Source organism: Labrus bergylta, chromosome 22 (genome assembly GCF_963930695.1).
Source record: "Labrus bergylta chromosome 22, fLabBer1.1, whole genome shotgun sequence".
In the NCBI taxonomy this organism is placed as follows: Eukaryota; Metazoa; Chordata; class Actinopteri; order Labriformes; family Labridae; genus Labrus; species Labrus bergylta.
The window spans coordinates 5,304,011-5,323,043 of record NC_089216.1 but is presented as its reverse complement, the minus strand read 5'-3'; the positions used below and the strand labels follow the sequence as shown (position 1 = coordinate 5,323,043).

The following is a 19,033-nucleotide window of genomic DNA, read 5'->3' as shown; positions in this document are numbered from 1 at the left end:
TCCCTCTTGATCGTTTTTTTATTAAAATTATTTTCACCTTGACTCTTTGCCGGCCTCCGAAGCTATGAATGGGAGTCAGTACATCTGGATCCTAAATGGTGAGTCAGAGTGTTTTAAACTAAGCCCACTATTGGTAAGTTTGTGTTAATTTAAACAGTGCACTTAATTATTATATTTCATTAAGGCAAGGTAGGCTTATTGATAAAGCACATTTTAACAGCAAGGAAATTCAAAGTGCTTCACACAAGACGTCAAAAAGCGTCATGACAGAGGAAAGACAAGAAACATTAAAATAGAAAATGTAAAAATCACTGAAATACTGTATGTTAAAATAAAATCTGAATCATTAAACTAAAATTAATTGAAATAAATAAAATAAGATTTAAAAAATAACAAGTGTAAAAGTTACAGTGCAGAGTTTCAATTGAAATTTAATGAAAGGCAGTAAGAGTTTTCAACCTTGATTCAAAGGAGCTAAGAGTTTCAGTTGACCTGCAGGTTTCTGGGAGTTTTTTTCCAGATATAAGGAGCGTAGAAGCTGAACACTGCTTCTCAGTGTTTGGTTCTGACTCTGGGGACAGAGAGCAGACCTGTCCCAGACGACCCGAGCGGTCTGGATGGTTCACAGTTAATCAGAAGGTCATTGATGTATTTTTGGCCCTAAACCATTCAGCGCATTATAAACCAGCAGCAGGATTTTAAAGTCGATTCTCTGACAGACTGGGAGCCGGTGTAAAGACCTCCAGAACTGGACTAATGTGATCCTTTTTGTTGGTCTTGTCTAAGTCTAAATCTCTAACTCGGTTGTCGAATCGCCTTACAGGCATTTCCCTCATGATGACATCGGGAGCACTGGCAGGTAAACTTTTTGTCTTTAAACTCACTTCATTGATGTTCAAAATACTGATCCATTTCACTCAACTGTATAGACATCAAGGATTGTGTTTACTATATCTTTTATGTATATTTTTGGAAAGCTTTGTGCTTTCTTATTTATTTGTGTTTCTTTTGACTGGTGAATATTTGTTTACTCAACTAGGTGTTCTTATGCAAAATGTGGCTCTGAGTCAAACGGCAGACCAGTCTTCATCGCACCCTGATGGTCCTGCCAGAAATGCTGTTGATGGAAACCGAGACCCAAATTTTGCGAAAGGATCCTGCTCACATACCCACCAAGAGTCCAATCCCTGGTGGAGGGTGGACCTGCAGAATGTGTACACAGTTACTGCTGTGATGATAACCAACAGAAATGAATTTGAAAACAGGCTAGACGGTGCTGAAATCTGGATTGGAAACTCATTGGAGGACAATGGTGCCAAAAAATCCAGGTGCTTGACGCAGACTTCTATATTACATCCCCCATTGGGACAAGGAAAAGCTTTTGCCTACCTCACTTTGTGTTTTCTTTTCTGATCCTTTTCTCAAACTCAGGTGTGCAATCATCTCCCACATTCCCAAAGGACGCACTTTCTACTTCCCATGTAGCTCTACAGAGGGACGCTACGTCACAGTTTTTCTTCCAGGAACAAAGAAGATTCTTACTCTCTGCGAGGTTGAAGTTTTCCCTTCAGATTATGCTGATGGTACGTACATATGATTCAAACAAGTTTTGGAGTGCAAGAACTCTTCAGTCTAGGGCCAATAATATTAAAATCAGTCAATAACAGACAACATTTTTCTAAATAATGGTAAACCCTACGAGGGAGGATTAGGGCCATGTGAAAAAATTATGATTTTTTTAAATTTCGAGATTAAACTCCTGAAATTTACAAAAATAAAGTCGTAAATTTACGTGAATTTACGTGAATAAAGTAGTAAATTTACGAGAATAAAGTCCTAAATTTACAAGAATAAAGTCCCAAATTTACGAGAATAAAGTTGTAAATTTACAAGAATAAAGTCCTAAATTTACATGTTTAATCTTGAAATAAAAAAAATAAAAAAATTTAACATGGCCCTAATCCTCCGTCGTAAATCCCACTGTTTTTAAGGTTGAATAAGTTTGAGAGTTGTTATTTACCCGAGTTGACGAAAATCAACCTGTATGGGCCTAGTGTTTTTGGTTCACATTTTTTCAGTCTTGAGACTTCTGCTTTTGGGCCAATGAGACCTGTGACAGGATCCAGGAGGCATTCTGCCTCACAAATTGTCTATCATCAGTCCCATTCTCTTGAACTTTGAATCTCAGTGACGCCTTGGTGACATTTCATCAAATTTGGCTAATTTGTGGATTTCAACTCAAAGATTGAGTCTGATAAGACTGAGTTTGTGAATACGTCTGAGATCAATGTCACTGTGAACTCTCATGACACATTTTTGAGAATAAACCAATCATTTATGAGCAATTTTTATTTTTATTTTTATTTTTTTTACGTTTTTTAAGTCCACCTGCCCGTCCATCCAATTAGTGATTGCCTGTTGCAATTAGCACTTGTTTAAACTTGTATGCACTTGATGAATCATTGTAAAGAAGGATGTCTGTCTTTTTTTGTTTCAAGGAAATCATGTACCCAATCTGGCTCTAAGAGGCAAAGCATTCCAGTCCTCAACACGTGCTAATGGTTCTGCGTCCAAGGCTATCGATGGGCGACGCGATTCCACGTACTATGAAGGGTTTTGTACCCACACCTTGGAAGAGACAAACCCATGGTGGAGGTTGGACCTGCGAGAAACACACGCAGTCACATCTGTCAAAGTAACCAATAGAGGAGACTGCTGCGCTCAGAGGCTGGATGGAGCCGAGATCCGAATCGGGAACTCGGCAGAGAACAACGGAAATGACAACCCCAAGTAAAAACCATAATAAGGGAGCATTCAGCATCAATTTCATTTTTTAATCACTATCAGACTAATATATTCTTTTATCTGGCATATATAACTTTCTTTGTGCATAGCCAGAAACCAAAATAGAAGCTGCTCTATCACTAATTGCCCAGCAAGGCGTATTATTCAGGAGAACTTGTAAAAGCTATTTCTCTCCAGCGATTATGTTAAACATTCTTCAGTGCTCATGGGAAAAGTTAAGACAGGAATGAACTCCCTCAAAGGGAGTTATAATGTTGTCAACTTCGCAAAATTCAACCAATCCCTGCAAACTTTACATGACTTTGAAGTCTTAACCAAACGCCAGGATTCATTCCTTAGCAGCCTGTTTAAGTTTGTTGTCACCGGCGTTTGCCGCACTGAAGAAGGTTGCACCAGTGCTACTTTCTGTTCCAAGCGTTTGTGTTTTTCTTCATCTCATATAGCTTTGAATGACGGCATTTCCATCATGGGATTCTGAAAATGGACATTTGCAGTGTGTCCAAAATGCAGCATATTCATTGGCTGGTACTTTTTGAGATGAGCTGTAACTCTCCTGGAGTTTCTTTGAGCCATTCATGACTCTGATGTTGTGTTTGAATGAAAAGTCTGTAAGTTGACCAAAACCTACTGACTTTTGACTCTTTTCCACTGTCAGGTGTGCTTCCATCTCCCACATCGGGGCGGGTAAAACGGTCACATTTTACTGCGAGGGAGGCAGCGTGATGGGTCGCTTTGTCAACGTCATTATCCCTGGACCGAAGAAGGCTCTCACTCTGTGTGAAGTGGAGGTGTATGCAGGTACAACTGTCACTGACTTTGCCTTGTTTTTTTTGGTTTGTTTCAAAAATTCCGATAATAGTTCATTCCTCTTGACTTTTCTCACTTTAGTGGACCCTCTCGCAAACGTGGCCCCAAACGGACAAGCAACGCAGTCATCCCTTTACGCGAACAATGTACATGCAGTCAATGTTATAAATGGGGATATGACTGGATTATGTTCACATACTGCAAACCAGTCCTCTCCTTGGTGGAAATTGGACTTGTTAGCTGTGCACAGGGTTCGTGCTGTTACTATCTTCAACAGGCCAGACTGTTGTCCTAAAAGGCTCATTGGGGCAGAGATCCTGATTGGGAACTCTCCGTCAACCGAGGTCACCCAAAACCCCAGGTAAGTCAGACTTATCTCTTAAAGAAATCATTCTTCAGCATTCAGTCTAGCAGCACGATAGAACTATCATTCCTTAAATTCCGCTCAAGCAGCCATTAGAAAGCCTTAGCAGCACCACTGGTGATGGAAATTCTTAGTTTTGTATATAATCTGAGAAATATTTCCATCATCTTCCTCCATTAGATGTGGTACTATCTCATCGGTTGAAGGTACATTAACACACACCTTCCATTGTGGAGACATGGAAGGTCGCTATGTGGTTGTGATCTTACCGGGACAGAAAAGGATTTTGTCACTCTGTGAAGTGGAAGTGTATGCTACTTTGGCAGGTATGTTGCTTCCCCTTTTTGTCCATGATATAAAAAAAGACCTGATTATTTGAAGACTCAATATGTAGATTCCTCTCAATCAATACAACAATAACAAACGATGACTTCGAGGCTAGCTGGGGATCATTGGAGTTCTCTCTCGCTACCTTCTGATTGTGAAAGCAGTTAACTGAGAGTAAGCTAGCACAGCAGTGAATAAACACACACATAGGTGAACATGGCGGTTCAGCATATTATTTTTTATATCCCGCCTCTGACATGGCATATAGCCAATTCATTGTTTTGGGGTGGCCAATCAAATTTCTAGTGGGGGCCCATGCCACCCCTTTGGACACGCCCCTGGCAAAGAGACAAGATGTGTTCTATCCAAAAAGGGTCGGCCAGATACACAAATTAAAGGTTATTTTCAATGGCTTCAGGGTTCATTGCATCAGACAAAATGTTAGTGTAAAAGCATTTCAGGGACATTTTGGATCCAATCCCGAATTTTGGCTGTCAGTTGTCAGCATTTCATCATTGACTAAAACTTCCCGAGGAAATTAATCATCAAAACAAGCCTGTTTTAAAATGTATTTCAAGTATGTTTTTGGCCAGCAGACACCGCTCCTCCTCCTCCTGCGACTGAGAGCATGCTGTTGAACGGCAGGAATGTGACGGTGGTGGGTGAGCGGCTTTGCTGGTCCGATGCTCTCCTCTACTGCAGACGTCATCACTGGGACCTGCTGAGCATTCTCAGCCGAGAGGAGCAGAGCGAGGTGGAGCAGCTGCTGAGCCGAGGTTCTTTCCCGCTCACAGATCATGTCTGGCTGGGGTTGCGCAGGTACGGCGGTTCATGATAGAGGGGGCGTGGTCAAACACTGTTTTATTTATTTATTTCAAAATAGGGACAGTGCACATTAATGAACATTAACATGTAAATACTGTATACCCGGTTGTAGCCATGGACTTAATTCCACCTATATTCCCTTGGCAGGTTGGTGGTACAGGTGGTAGGCTTTGGGATTTGTTTCAAAACAAACCTGGATAAAGTGCTCATTTGCATTTAAAGCTACAGACACTGAAACAGCCTGTTCTGAGAAACTTCACAGGCATGTTTTTTGAGACCTCTGAGACTTATTTAAACTGGTCGGAAAAGGAGGAGAATATGTGACCTTTAAGTTTGCAACAACACAGTCTATTATTCTACGTGCAGAAACGTTTGCATGGAAGAAACCTTTCAACACAAAGATTGGAGGTTAAAAGAGATAGGAAGAAGCACTTTTGACTGAAGTCTATGGTCCTGATGAAGACTCAAATGGCAGATTCCAGCTCTCTCCCTCAACCAAATCAGAGGGCTTAATCCATTTAAATGTTGCTGATGAATTCTGTTTACTCAAAAGACACAGGTCTTCCAGTCAAATGTAGCGTGTCCTTTGTTTTTGTGCCATATTTGCATGGACGTGCTTCGATGCATTGAAAACAGCTCTCAGTGAAGCCACACCCTAAAAAATCTTTTTAAAAAATAACCTTAGAAACAAACTGAAATCTATTTGTCGCTAACATAAAATTACAAGCCACAGTTTTCCTTTTTTTTTTTTTTTTCAGCACATTTTCTTGTTAGACCTTCTGAAATGCCAGGATGTGTTGGAGACTGAACAAAGCATAAGGGACCTTAACATGCCAGCACCTTTAATGTGTAAACCTGTTCATTTGATTGGGCAGACAGATAATGGGGGACAGCTGGTTCTGGATGTCCGGTGAAGCCATGGATTTTACCAAATGGCAGTACGATTCTGCCCCCCAACGTGTGAGTCACGCCTGTGGAGCTGTAGCCAGAGGAGACAGCTTCCTGTGGAAAGACAGGCCGTGTGAGGAGCACCTCAACTTTATCTGCCATTCAGGTGAGGGTATCACCTCACACCTTAAATATCTGCACATTCTGTGTTCCAACAGAATATATAAAACGTTCCTGTTTTTGTGCCTCAGGTGGCGAGGATGGAGCACATAGAGTGTATTTCTACAGCAGCCGCCAAGACCCACATACCTAGTACTTTAGGGTTCTATTAGAACCTACTGCGCAGTAACAGGCTTAAACTAATTATAGGAAAGATCTTCTCACATTCAGCATATTGAATACATTTTAAATGTTTATAATCAAGTCAAAACTTCACCTTAAGACATGTCAAATAAGTAGGAGAGAATCAAAAATGAGAATAAAATGCTAAATATCAGAGAAGAATTGATCCCAAATGATTTGAGCCTGAACCTGGAAATGAAACTTAACCTTCAACTTTTACTCAACATTTTAACTTTTTATAATTTGTTATAAAAGAAAATCTTCTCCCTTCTACATTTTTTAATTTCCCCCCCTGGACAAATACAGTTTTTTTTAATTGAATTGCATTTATTTCCCTCATGTCCCTCAGTTTGTTTTTAAGTCAAAGAAAGGCTCTTAAACTCCCTACACCACTTTTAATCTGCTGTTTGAATAACATTTCAGTATACTTTGTCCACAAATCTCAACCGTTTGGATTTGACAAAAGCGCAGCATCATTAATACTCTTCAGAAGCAATGTGTGGGTCACAAACAGTGGACTGTAAATATTAATGGATGAAGTCTGAGTGATGTCAGCCATCTGTTTCTGCCGGCTGGAAATCCTGTCTCAGTCTAACTTTCAGTCAACCTGTTGACAGGTTGAGAGCTGAAGCTGAGGTGGGTTTTAAGCCTCTTGACAAACCGTTAAACCACGCCCACCTGTCAATCATGTCAGCTCCACGCCTAACTATGGACAACACGTCTCGTTTTCAAGATCAAAATGGAGCAGTTATTTAAAAAATAACCCCCTGTACTGTGTGTGCCAGTAATGACAATCACTAATCAGACCTGTTTCTTTTTTTTATATTTTTTTTATTTCTGCTGCAAAAATGGCTTTTTTGCCTGTTGTGTGTATGTGACTTCCTGGAGTCAGCCTCAAGCGGACACTCGAGCACCTGCAGGATTTTGCACTTCAGCATTGGCTTTATTTTTCTGGAGGTTGCCGGTTGGTGGTTCACTGTGATCTCATAAAAGCATCCGTCCTTTATAGCTTTTTTTTTACTGTTTCTGCATTTTTCATGTGTTGGACCAAATATAATATCACTCTTTACATTGTTTCCATTTAAACTGAGTTCAGATCCTATTTGAAAACCATTGCAAACTCATTATTTATACTCACTACATTATGTATTATATATATACATAAATGAATAGACTATACTTAAGTGTGAAATTTGACATCATAATATATACTGTGATAAGTTTAACTTTCACTTCAGCTGGTGTATAATGTGTGAGATGTCTCGTAGTTTAGAAATTCAGATTTGATTTAAGGATATCAATATTCATCACATCACTATAGTTCATTTTGCTTTGAAATAAATAGACGATGTAACAGTTCTGTACATCCTGTTGTTAGCCTTTAGAATAAATCTATTTATACATAAAGTGCTTGTGGATGTTAAAATATGAAGGAAGTGTCTTTGGAGGCTGTGTAAGTGAAGCTCTGTTATTTAGCCTGCCGTCGCTAGTGGAGCAGAAGAGGGATCAAATAAAGAATTTATCAACCAGTTCTGGCCTCAGGAGTGTCAGTGATTCTGATTTACCTGCCAACACCTGACACACCCAGAGACAGGGCTGGACGGGGATTTACCTTGTTCTTCTTGTCATACATGTACTGGTTCTTTATGATGTGTGTGGGTGTGTCTGTGTTTGTGTGTGCACTTTTTACAGCATTGTCCCAAGAGAAGAAGAGATTGGGTTTTTTTTTTTTTGGAAACATCATTTAAAATCTCAAAAAACAAATTGAAACTGAATTACACAAAGAAGAAAACAACACACTTTAAAACTGCAGTAACTATGTACACATGATGTTTCCAGGGGGCAGGCAAACTGCTTGGGGCCCCAGACCAGTAAGGGGGGCCCCTGAGGGCTAACAAACTTTAAACCAAAGCAGTGGCCCAAAATGTTCAAATTTTGCAATGACCGTAGGAGACCTCCCTAAGGGGCCCCATCTGACAGCACTCACTCTCGTTGCAGTGAAAACCAAAGTTTGTCAATGAAAGTTAAAAAAGGAAAGGGGAAACTAATGAATGACTTCCCAATATGGTGAAAGGGGCGTGACATTTCCGAGAACCGTGCTGAGCAACTGACCAATTACAGCAGAGCCGACAGGCCGACCAATCAGAGCAGACTTGGCCCACGTGGGGTCTTGCAGTGTGGGCACAACAGAGCGTAGCTGACAGACTCAGAGCGGAGAGGGAGCAAGGAGGAGCAGTACATGAAAACAAACACGTTTTTTGAACATTAGCGATTGTGAACGTACTTTAGTAGGCACATAAATTAAATATATGAACCCATAAAAGGGCATAAAATGACCTCTTTAAGAGTCCAATGGACGCTTATTTATTCAAACCTTTTACATCAACAAGTTAAGATAACTATGTTTTAAAATTTGAATGCTGAAGCCAAAGGATGCAACAATAAAAGCAACATGTAAAGAGTGTACCTGGAGTTGTGGTCGATGGAGGGCCGGGGTGCTGGAGGTGGCACTGAGGGGATTCTCTATTTCCTGGTCCAGCAGGTCCGGCTTTATCAGCTGCAACACCATCGAGTCAAGAGGAGACATGCTCTCCCTGAATGAAGAGACGAATCAGAGAAAAATGGGTGAGGACATCCCTGAGCTCAGAAATGTAGCTTCTAACATGTTATTTATGACACAATCTTTTTTCATTTTCATCTGTAAACAGCTATCCACCAGGAAGTTTTCCATGTTAAGGAGGGTGTTCAGACTTTTTCCCCTTGGGCACTGACTTATGCAAAAGGTGGCATGACGTATATACTGTATGTATCACTCCTCTTTTTTTCTGCTTTTTTTCACTTTCACATCTTTAAAGGGCTCTAAAACAGGTTCTAAGACTTATAGATTGTTTTTTTTTTGTAACTATAGGACTGCTGGATTTATGTCCAATGAGTTATTTAATGCAGAGAAAAATGTTTGAAAAAAGCTTTGCCTTTATTCAGGCGGCCGTCTGTTTTGAAAAGCTCTCTCTCTTCTTTGGAAATAATTGGGGATGCTGACGCTCAGAAAAAAAATCATAGGTGGACACAGGGCCTTAATCTTTGAACGGCTAGAATCTTGCAAAAACAACCATGAATGCTTATCAACCCTGGAAAAAAATGGAAATCAAATGAACCAATACCTTGTTTTCACCAGCAGAGGTCAGCAAATACAAATTTGGGGACCAGGGTCTGATTATTTTTGTTTCCCACATCACTACTGTTGGGAAAGAACCTCATGAGTTGGTGTGACCTCTGTATCAATCTACTTCCTGTGATACCAGTGACACTTTATTCGGACCAGAGTTATTCACTTATTAAGGACCAGAGTTATTTTTGCTTCATCCCATGCTCATCAATGTGTTCTTGTGACACATGCTGTACAAGACAAGAAAAGTATGAATGTTGTTACTCTTTCACTGATTACGGTAAAAGAACAAACAGCACTTCTGAAATATGTTGATTTTGTTATTATCACGAATATATTATTGTTATTTTATTTTTGAGATGTGTATGTGTATGCTTGAACAATGGTGATAATGAAGCCATATGTGATTGTGTGTGCGTGTGTGTGTGTGTGTGTGTGTGTGTGCGTGTGCGTGTGTGTAAATGAAGAAAACATACTGCAAATGAGTTGTCGCTCATTTAGAATGCTAATATTGGTGAAACTGACTTTGCACAGTGCATTATATTACAGTTGAGTTTTATTTTGTACATCATTTTGAAATAAATATGTAATGTCAAAATGTCTGAATCGTCATTTGTTTAATCTGAACTTTTAGCATTATTCTTTTGTTTTGTTTTGTTTTATTTAACTCTCAAATTAATTTCCATTGGGGGAATATCACGAAATATATTAAACATTGACAAATAATTTTACAGAAGACAGTTAATGCAAATAATCAGAAAAAACATTAAAGTGACTAATGGAGGGGATGAACTTTACCCTATTATTGGTGAAAAATACTGGGGTTAGTGTTGCTTTTTGTTTTTGAGTTTCAGCCCCTTTATGCCTCTATTTGTTTCTTTGTATGACAATATTGTGGCATCATGTAAACTCTTGGAAGTATTCAGCGTTGTTTGTATGGCCCTTACGTATGAAGTCAAAAAACGAAGGCTTGTTTTAGGAAATGTTAAGTAAATTTGTTTGGAGATGAAATCATTGTTTCAAGGAATACTTAAGAATCCAAGTTGGTTAAATAGGCATGGGCTGTTTACCCATCTGGATGTTTTGCCTTTCATGCAAACTTCCTTCCAATTTGCATATTCTTGTTTAACAAGACAAATTATCCAGTAAATAGGGTAGTTGGTAATGCTCAAGGGTAAACTGGAAATACAGAGGGAGAGGGAACGTCTACAAAGTGACTGATGTGTATCCCTCTTGATCGTTTTTTTATTAAAATTATTTTCACCTTGACTCTTTGCCGGCCTCCGAAGCTATGAATGGGAGTCAGTACATCTGGATCCTAAATGGTGAGTCAGAGTGTTTTAAACTAAGCCCACTATTGGTAAGTTTGTGTTAATTTGAACAGTGCACTTAATTATTATATTTCATTAAGGCAAGGTAGGCTTATTGATAAAGCACATTTCAACAGCAAGGAAATTCAAAGTGCTTCACACAAGACGTCAAAAAGCATCATGACAGAGGAAAGACAAGAAACATTAAAATAGAAAATGTAAAAATCACTGAAATACTGTATGTTAAAATAAAATCTGAATCATTAAACTAAAATTAATTGAAATAAGTAAAATAAGAATAAAAAATATAATAAGTGTAAAAGTTACAGTGCAGAGTTTCAATTGGAATCGTTTAATGAAAGGCAGTAAGAGTTTTCAACCTTGATTCAAAGGAGCTGAGAGTTTCAGTTGACCTGCAGGTTTCTGGGAGTTTTTTCCAGATATAAGGAGCGTAGAAGCTGAACACTGCTTCTCAGTGTTTGGTTCTGACTCTGGGGACAGAGAGCAGACCTGTCCCAGACGACCCGAGCGGTCTGGATGGTTCACAGTTAATCAGAAGGTCACTGATGTATTTTTGGCCCTAAACCATTCAGCACATTATAAACCAGCAGCAGGATTTTAAAGTCGATTCTCTGACAGACTGGGAGCCGGTGTAAAGACCTCCAGAACTGGACTAATGTGATCCTTTTTGTTGGTCTTGTCTAAGTCTAAATCTCTAACTCGGTTGTCGAATCGCCTTACAGGCATTTCCCTCATGATGACATCGGGAGCACTGGCAGGTAAACTTTTTGTCTTTAAACTCACTTCATTGATGTTCAAAATACTGATCCATTTCACTCTACTGTATAGACATCAAGGATTGTGTTTACTGTATCTTTTATGTATATTTTTGGAAAGCTTTGTGCTTTCTTATTTATTTGTGTTTCTTTTGACTGGTGAATATTTGTTTACTCAACTAGGTGTTCTTATGCAAAATGTGGCTCTGAGTCGAACTGCAGACCAGTCTTCACCGCACCCTGATGGTCCTGCCAGAAATGCTGTTGATGGAAACCGAGACCCAAATTTTGCGAAAGGATCCTGCTCACTTACCCACCAAGAGTCCAATCCCTGGTGGAGGGTGGACCTGCAGAATGTGTACACAGTTACTGCTGTGATGATAACCAACAGAAATGAATTTGAAAACAAGCTAGACGGTGCTGAAATCTGGATTGGAAACTCATTGGAGGACAATGGTGCCAAAAAATCCAGGTGCTTGACGCAGACTTCTATATTACATCCCCCATTGGGACAAGGAAAAGCTTTTACCTACCTCACTTTGTGTTTTCTTTTCTGATCCTTTTCTCAAACTCAGGTGTGCAATCATCTCCCACATTCCCAAAGGACGCACTTTCTACTTCCCATGTAGCTCTACAGAGGGACGCTACGTCACAGTTTTTCTTCCAGGAACAGAGAAGATTCTTACTCTCTGCGATGTCCAAGTTTTCCCTTTAGATTATGCTGATGGTACGTACATATGATTCAAACAAGTTTTGGCGTGCAAGAACTCTTCAGTCTAGGGCCAAGAATATTAAAATCAGTCAGTAACAGACAACATTTTTCTAACTAATGGTAAACCCTACGAGGGAGGATTAGGGCCATGTGAAAAAATTATGATTTTTTTAAATCTCGAGATTAAACTCCTAAAATTTACAAAAATAAAGTCGGAAATTTATGAGAATAAAGTCGGAAATTGACAAGAATAAAGTCGTAAATTTACAAGAATAAAGTCATAAATTTATGAGAATAAAGTCGGAATTTACAAGAATAAAGTCGTAAATTTACAAGAATAAAGTCGTAAATTTACAAGAATAAAGTCGTAAATTTATGAGAATAAAGTCGGAATTTACAAGAATAAAGTCGTAAATTTCCAAGAATAAAGTCATAAATTTACAAGAATAAAGTCGTAAATTTACGAGAATAAAGTTGTAAATTTACTAGAATAAAGTCCTACATTTACATGTTTAATCTTGAAATTAAAAAAAAAAAAAAAATTTAACATGGCCCTAATCCTCCATCGTAAATCCCAATGTTTTTAAGGATGAATAAATTTGAGAGTTGTTATTTACCCGAGTTGACGAAAATCAACCTGTATGGGCCTAGTGTTTTTGGTTCACATTTTTTCAGTCTTGAGACTTCTGCTTTTGGGCCAATGAGACCTTTAACAGGATCCAGGAGGCATTCTGCCTCACAAATTGTCCATTATCAGTGCCATTCTCTTGAACTTTGAATCTCAATTTCATTTCATGAAATGGTGACATTTCATGAAATTTGGCCAATTTGTGGACTTCAACTTAAAGATTGAGTCTGATAAGACTGAGTTTGTTTTTTTTACGTTTTTTAAGTCCACCTGCCCGTCCATCCAATTAGTGATTGCCTGTTGCAATTAGGACTTGTTAAACTTGTATGCACTTGATGAATCATTGTAAAGAAGGATGTCTGTCTTTTTTTGTTTCAAGGAAATCGTGTACCCAATCTGGCTCTAGGAGGCAATGCATTCCAGTCCTCAACAAGTTCTAATGGTCCTGCGTCCAAGGCCATCGATGGGCGACGCGATTCCAACTACCATGACGGGTTTTGTACCCACACCTTGGAAGAGACAAACCCATGGTGGAGGTTGGACCTGCGAGAAACACACGCAGTCACATCTGTCAAAGTAACCAATAGAGGAGACTGCTGCGCTGAGAGGCTGGATGGAGCCGAGATCCGAATCGGGAACTCGGCAGAGAACAACGGAAATGACAACCCTAAGTAAAAACCATAATAAGGGAGCATTCAGCATCAATGTCAATTTCATTTTTTAATCACTACCAGACTAATATATTCTTTTATCTAGCATATATAACTTTCTTTGTGCATAGCCAGAAACCAAAATAGAAGCTGCTCTATCACTAATCGCCCAGCAAGGCGTATTATTCAGGAGAACTTGTAAAAGTTCAGATATTTCTCTCCAGCGATTATGTTAAACATTCTTCAGTGCTCATGGGAAAAGTTAAGACAGGAATGAACTCCCTCAAGGGGAGTTATAATGTTGTCAACTTCGCAAAATTCAACCAATCCCTGCAAACTTTACATGACTTTGAAGTCTTAACCAAACGCCAGGATTCATCCGCAAACTTGTAGAATCAACCACGTGCAGTCATGTTTGTCTTGAAACTCACTTCGTTGATGTTTTCATCCATTTCACTTGGTTACATCAAGGAAAAGGGTTTACTGTGTCTTTAATTCATATTTTTGGAAAGCTTGATGCTTCTTATTTATTCATTCATTTTGCTGTTATGCAGTTAGCCAGGCCATATCATATGGAACATGATAGCAATCTAGCGTAAGTATTGCTATGGCTAGGGTGATGGTCGAAACCTCCATATCAGGATACTTTAATTGAACTGTACCCACATGTATCGACTTACACTGGTCACACAAGGTGCCTTCCTTAGCAGCCCGTTTAAGTTTGTTGTCACCGGCGTTTGCCGCACTGAAGAAGGTTGCACCAGTGTTACTTTCTGTTCCAAGCGTTTGTGTTTTTCTTCATCTCATATAGCTTTGAATGACGGCATTTCCATCATGGGATTCTGAAAATGGACATTTGCAGTGTGTCCAAAATGCAGCATATTCATTGGCTGGTACTTTTTGAGATGAGCTGTAACTCTCCTGGAGATTCTTTGAGCCATTCATGACTCTGATGTTGTGTTTGAATGAGAAGTTTGTAAGTTGACCAAAACCTACTGACTTTTGACTCCTTTCCACTGTCAGGTGTGCTTCCATCTCCCACATCGGGGCGGGTAAAACGGTCACATTTTACTGCGAGGGAGGCAGCGTGATGGGTCGCTTTGTCAACGTCATTATCCCTGGACCGAAGAAGACTCTCACTCTGTGTGAAGTGGAGGTGTATGCAAGTACAACTGTCACTGACTTTGCCTTGTTTTTTTTGGTTTGTTTCAAAAATTCCGATAATAGTTCATTCCTCTTGACTTTTCTCACTTTAGTGGACCCTCTCGCAAACGTGGCCCCAAACGGACAAACAACGCAGTCATCCCTTTCCGCGAACAATGTACATGCAGTCAATGTTATAAATGGGGATATGACTGGATTATGTTCACATACTGCAAACCAGTCCTCTCCTTGGTGGAAATTGGACTTGTTAGCTGTGCACAGGGTTCTTGCTGTTACTATCTTCAACAGGCCAGACTGTTGTCCTGAAAGGCTCATTGGGGCAGAGATCCTGATTGGGAACTCTCCATCAACCGAGGTCGCCCAAAACCCCAGGTAAGTCAGACTTATCTCTTAAAGAAATCATTCTTCAGCTTCAGTCTAGCAGCACGATAGAACTATCATTCCTTAAATTCCGCTCAAATTCAGCCATTAGAAAGCCTTAGCAGCACCACTGGTGATGGAAATTCTTAGTTTTGTATATAATCTGAGAAATATTTCCATCATCTTCCTCCATTAGATGTGGTACTATCTCATCGGTTGAAGGTACATTAACACACACCTTCCATTGTGGAGACATGGAAGGTCGCTACGTGGTTGTGATCTTACCGGGACAGAAAAGGATTTTGTCACTCTGTGAAGTGGAAGTGTATGCTTCTTTGGCAGGTATGTTGCTTCCCCTTTTTGTCCATAATATAAAAATAGACCTGATTATTTAAAGATTCAATATGTAGATTCCTCTCAATAAATACAACAATAACAAACGATGACTTCGAGGCTAGCTGGGGATCATTGGAGTTCTCTCTCGCTACCTTCTGATTGTGAAAGCAGTTAACTGAGAGTAAGCTAGCACAGCAGTGAATAAACACACACATAGGTGAACATGGCGGTTCAGCATATTATTTTTTAAATCCTGCCTCTGACATGGCATATAGCCAATTCATTGTTTTGGGGTGGCCAATCAAATTTCTAGTGGGGGCCCATGCCACCCCTTTGGACACGCCCCTGGCAAAGAGACAAGATGTGTTCTATCCAAAAAGGGTCGGCCAGATACACAAATTAAAGGTTATTTTCAATGGCTTCAGGGTTCATTGCATCAGACAAAATGTTAGTGTAAAAGCATTTCAGGGACATTTTGGATCCAATCCCAAATTTTGGCTGTCAGTTGTCAGCATTTCATCCTTGACTAAAACTTCCCGAGGAAATTAATCATCAAAACAAGCCTGTTTTAAAATGTATTTCAAGTATGTTTTTGGCCAGCAGACACCGCTCCTCCTCCTCCTGCGACTGAGAGCATGCTGTTGAACGGCAGGAATGTGACGGTGGTGGGTGAGCGGCTTTGCTGGTCCGATGCTCTCCTCTACTGCAGACGTCATCACTGGGACCTGCTGAGCATTCTCAGCCGAGAGGAGCAGAGCGAGGTGGAGCAGCTGCTGAGCCGAGGTTCTTTCCTGCTCACAGATCATGTCTGGCTGGGGTTGCGCAGGTACGGCTGTCCATGGGGGCTGTATAAAATGTGACCGTTGGATTTTCATCTTCAAAATTTCAAGTGTTTAAATCTTATAATTTAAAATGTTTTTGAAGTATTACCATCTGCATAGGTCCCTTTTTTAAATATTTGTTTGTTTATAGTACTCTGATATAATGTAAAGGTCACATATTGTGGCTTCATGACATCACAAAGGGCAGTAACCCCTCCCCCAGGTGGGTGACACTCCCACAGCTCGACGTTTGTTCTGCCCTCTGAGTCCGCCTTCTCACTGTAAACAACTGGGCATGGAGCGGGAGAGGCCAAGACAATCGAGGCCTTACAGAGAGGGGGCGTGGTCAAACACTGTTTTATTTATTTATTTAAAAATAGGGACAGTGCACATTAATGAACATTAACATGTAAATACTGTATACCCGGTTGTAGCCATGGACTTAATTCCACCTGTAGTCCCTTGGCAGGTTGGTGGTACAGGTGGAAGGCTTTGGGATTTGTTTCAAAACAAACCTGGATAAAGTGCTCATTTGCATTTAAAGCTACAGACACTGAAACAGCCTGTTCTGAGAAACTTCACAGGCATGTTTTTTGAGACCTCTGAGACTTATTTAAACTGGTCGGAAAAGGAGGAGAATATGTGACCTTTAAGTTTGCAACAACACAGTCTATTATTCTAAGTGCAGAAACTTTTGCATGGAAATCTTTCAACACAAAGATTGGAGGTTAAAAGAGATAGGAATCAGCCACACTCAAAAACCAACTCAAGAATTCAACTATACACTCCACAATTCTCACCACCATTTTGATGCCGGTAAGTCGATGCCACAGCAGAACCAGGCAGGTAAACCGAGGACAACAATTTTAATATCATTTACATCCTGATGAACACTCAAATGGCAGCTTCCTGCTCTCTCCCTCAAACAAATCAGAGGGCTTAATCCATTTAAATGTTGCTAATGTATTCTGTTTACTCAAAAGACACAGGTCTTCAAGTTAAATGTTGTGTGTCCTTTGTTTTTGTGCCATATTTGCATGGACGTGCTTTGATGTATTGAAAACAGCTCTCAGTGAAGCCACACCCTAAAAAATAAAAAATAAAAATAAATCACCTTAGAAACAAACTGAAATCTATTTGTCGCTAACATAAAATTACAAGCCACAGTTTTCCTTTTTTTTTTTTCAGCACATTTTCTTGTTAGACCTTCTGAAATGCCAGGATGTGTTGGAGACTGAACAAAGCATAAGGGACCTTAACATGCCAGCACCTTTAATGTGTAAACCTGTTCATTTGATTGGGCAGACAGATAATGGGGGACAGCTGGTTCTGGATGTCCGGTGAAGCCATGGATTTTACCAAATGGCAGTACGATTCTGCCCCCCAACGTGTGAGTCACGCCTGTGGAGCTGTAGCCAGAGGAGACAGCTTCCTGTGGAAAGACAGGCCGTGTGAGGAGCACCTCAACTTTTTCTGCCATTCAGGTGAGGGTATCACCTCACACCTTAAATATCTGCACATTCTGTGTTCCAACAGAATATATAAAACGTTCCTGTTTTTGTGCCTCAGGTGGCGAGGATGGAGCACATAGAGTGTATTTCTACAGCAGCCGCCAAGACCCACATACCTAGTACTTTAGGGTTCTATTAGAACCTACTGCGCAGTAACAGGCTTAAACTAATTATAGGAGAGATCTTCTCACATTCAGCATATTGAATACATTTTAAATGTTTATAATCAAGTCAAAGCTTCACCTTAAGACATGTCAAATAAGTAGGAGAGAATCAAAAATGAGAATAAAATGCTAAATATCAGAGAAGAATTGATCCCAAATGATTTGAGCCTGAACCTGGAAATGAAACTTAACCTTCAACTTTTTCTCAACATTTTAACTTTTTATAATTTGTTATAAAAGAAAATCTTCTCCCTTCTACATTTTTTAATTTCCCCCCCTGGACAAATACAGTTTTTTTTAATTGAATTGCATTTATTTCCCTCATGTCCCTCAGTTTGTTTTTAAGTCAAAGAAAGGCTCTTAAACTCCCTACACCACTTTTAATCTGCTGTTTGAATAACATTTCAGTATACTTTGTCCACAAATCTCAAACGTTTGGATTTGACAAAAGCGCAGCATCATTAATACTCTTCAGAAGCAATGTGTGGGTCACAAACAGTGGACTGTAAATATTAATGGATGAAGTCTGAGTGATGTCAGCCATCTGTTTCTGCCGGCTGGAAATCCTGTCTCAGTCTAACTTTCAGTCAACCTGTTGACAGGTTGAGAGCTGAAGCTGAGGTGGGTTTTAAGCCTCTTGACAAACCGTTAAACCACGCCCACCTGTCAATCATGTCAGCTCCACGCCTAACTATGGATAACACGTCTCGTTTTCAAGATCAAAATGGAGCAGTTATTTAAAAAATAACCCCCTGTACTGTGTGTGCCAGTAATGACAATCACTAATCAGACCTGTTTCTTTTTTTTCTTTTTTCTTTTTATTTCTGCTGTAAAAATGGCTTTTTTGCCTGTTGTGTGTATGTGACTTCCTGGAGTCAGCCTCAAGCGGACACTCGAGCACCTGCAGGATTTTGCACTTCAGCATTGGCTTTATTTTTCTGGAGGTTGCCGGTTGGTGGTTCACTGTGATCTCATAAAAGCATCCGTCCTTTATAGCTTAAAGTCCCTTTTTTTTTTACTGTTTCTGCATTTTTCATGTGTTGGACCAAATATAATATCACTCTTTACATTGTTTCC

The 19,033-nt window shown here is 39.8% G+C and overlaps 2 protein-coding genes across 2 annotated transcripts; both read left to right on the top strand.

Annotated features, from left to right (window-relative positions):
* The first annotated feature begins 64 nt into the window (after positions 1-64).
* LOC136177506 (uncharacterized) lies at positions 65-5,138 on the top strand. The gene is made up of 9 exons (XM_065950914.1): positions 65-98; positions 824-859; positions 1,040-1,328; positions 1,432-1,574; positions 2,511-2,790; positions 3,461-3,603; positions 3,694-3,973; positions 4,157-4,302; positions 4,900-5,138. The coding sequence occupies exons 1-9, from the start codon at positions 65-67 to the stop codon at positions 5,136-5,138; spliced, it is 1,590 nt and encodes a 529-aa protein (XP_065806986.1).
* Positions 5,139-10,815: 5,677 nt separating this feature from the next.
* LOC136177505 (uncharacterized) lies at positions 10,816-17,912 on the top strand. The gene is made up of 10 exons (XM_065950913.1): positions 10,816-10,849; positions 11,578-11,613; positions 11,794-12,082; positions 12,186-12,337; positions 13,330-13,621; positions 14,624-15,136; positions 15,321-15,466; positions 16,064-16,286; positions 17,587-17,765; positions 17,851-17,912. Exons 1-10 carry the CDS (start codon positions 10,816-10,818, stop codon positions 17,910-17,912), a joined length of 1,926 nt encoding a protein of 641 aa, XP_065806985.1.
* Positions 17,913-19,033: the final 1,121 nt, after the last annotated feature.

Bases quoted from the DNA above. Each gene is read 5' to 3' on its own strand.
- LOC136177506 (XM_065950914.1), top strand. From the start codon at position 65: ATGAATGGGAGTCAGTACATCTGGATCCTAAATG. The intron at 3,604-3,693 runs GTACAACTGTCA...TTCTCACTTTAG, and splicing joins TGAAGTGGAGGTGTATGCAG to TGGACCCTCTCGCAAACGTG. The intron at 4,303-4,899 runs GTATGTTGCTTC...TTTGGCCAGCAG, and splicing joins AGTGTATGCTACTTTGGCAG to ACACCGCTCCTCCTCCTCCT.
- LOC136177505 (XM_065950913.1), top strand. From the start codon at position 10,816: ATGAATGGGAGTCAGTACATCTGGATCCTAAATG. The intron at 10,850-11,577 runs GTGAGTCAGAGT...ATCGCCTTACAG, and splicing joins GTACATCTGGATCCTAAATG to GCATTTCCCTCATGATGACA. The intron at 13,622-14,623 runs GTAAAAACCATA...TTCCACTGTCAG, and splicing joins AACGGAAATGACAACCCTAA to GTGTGCTTCCATCTCCCACA.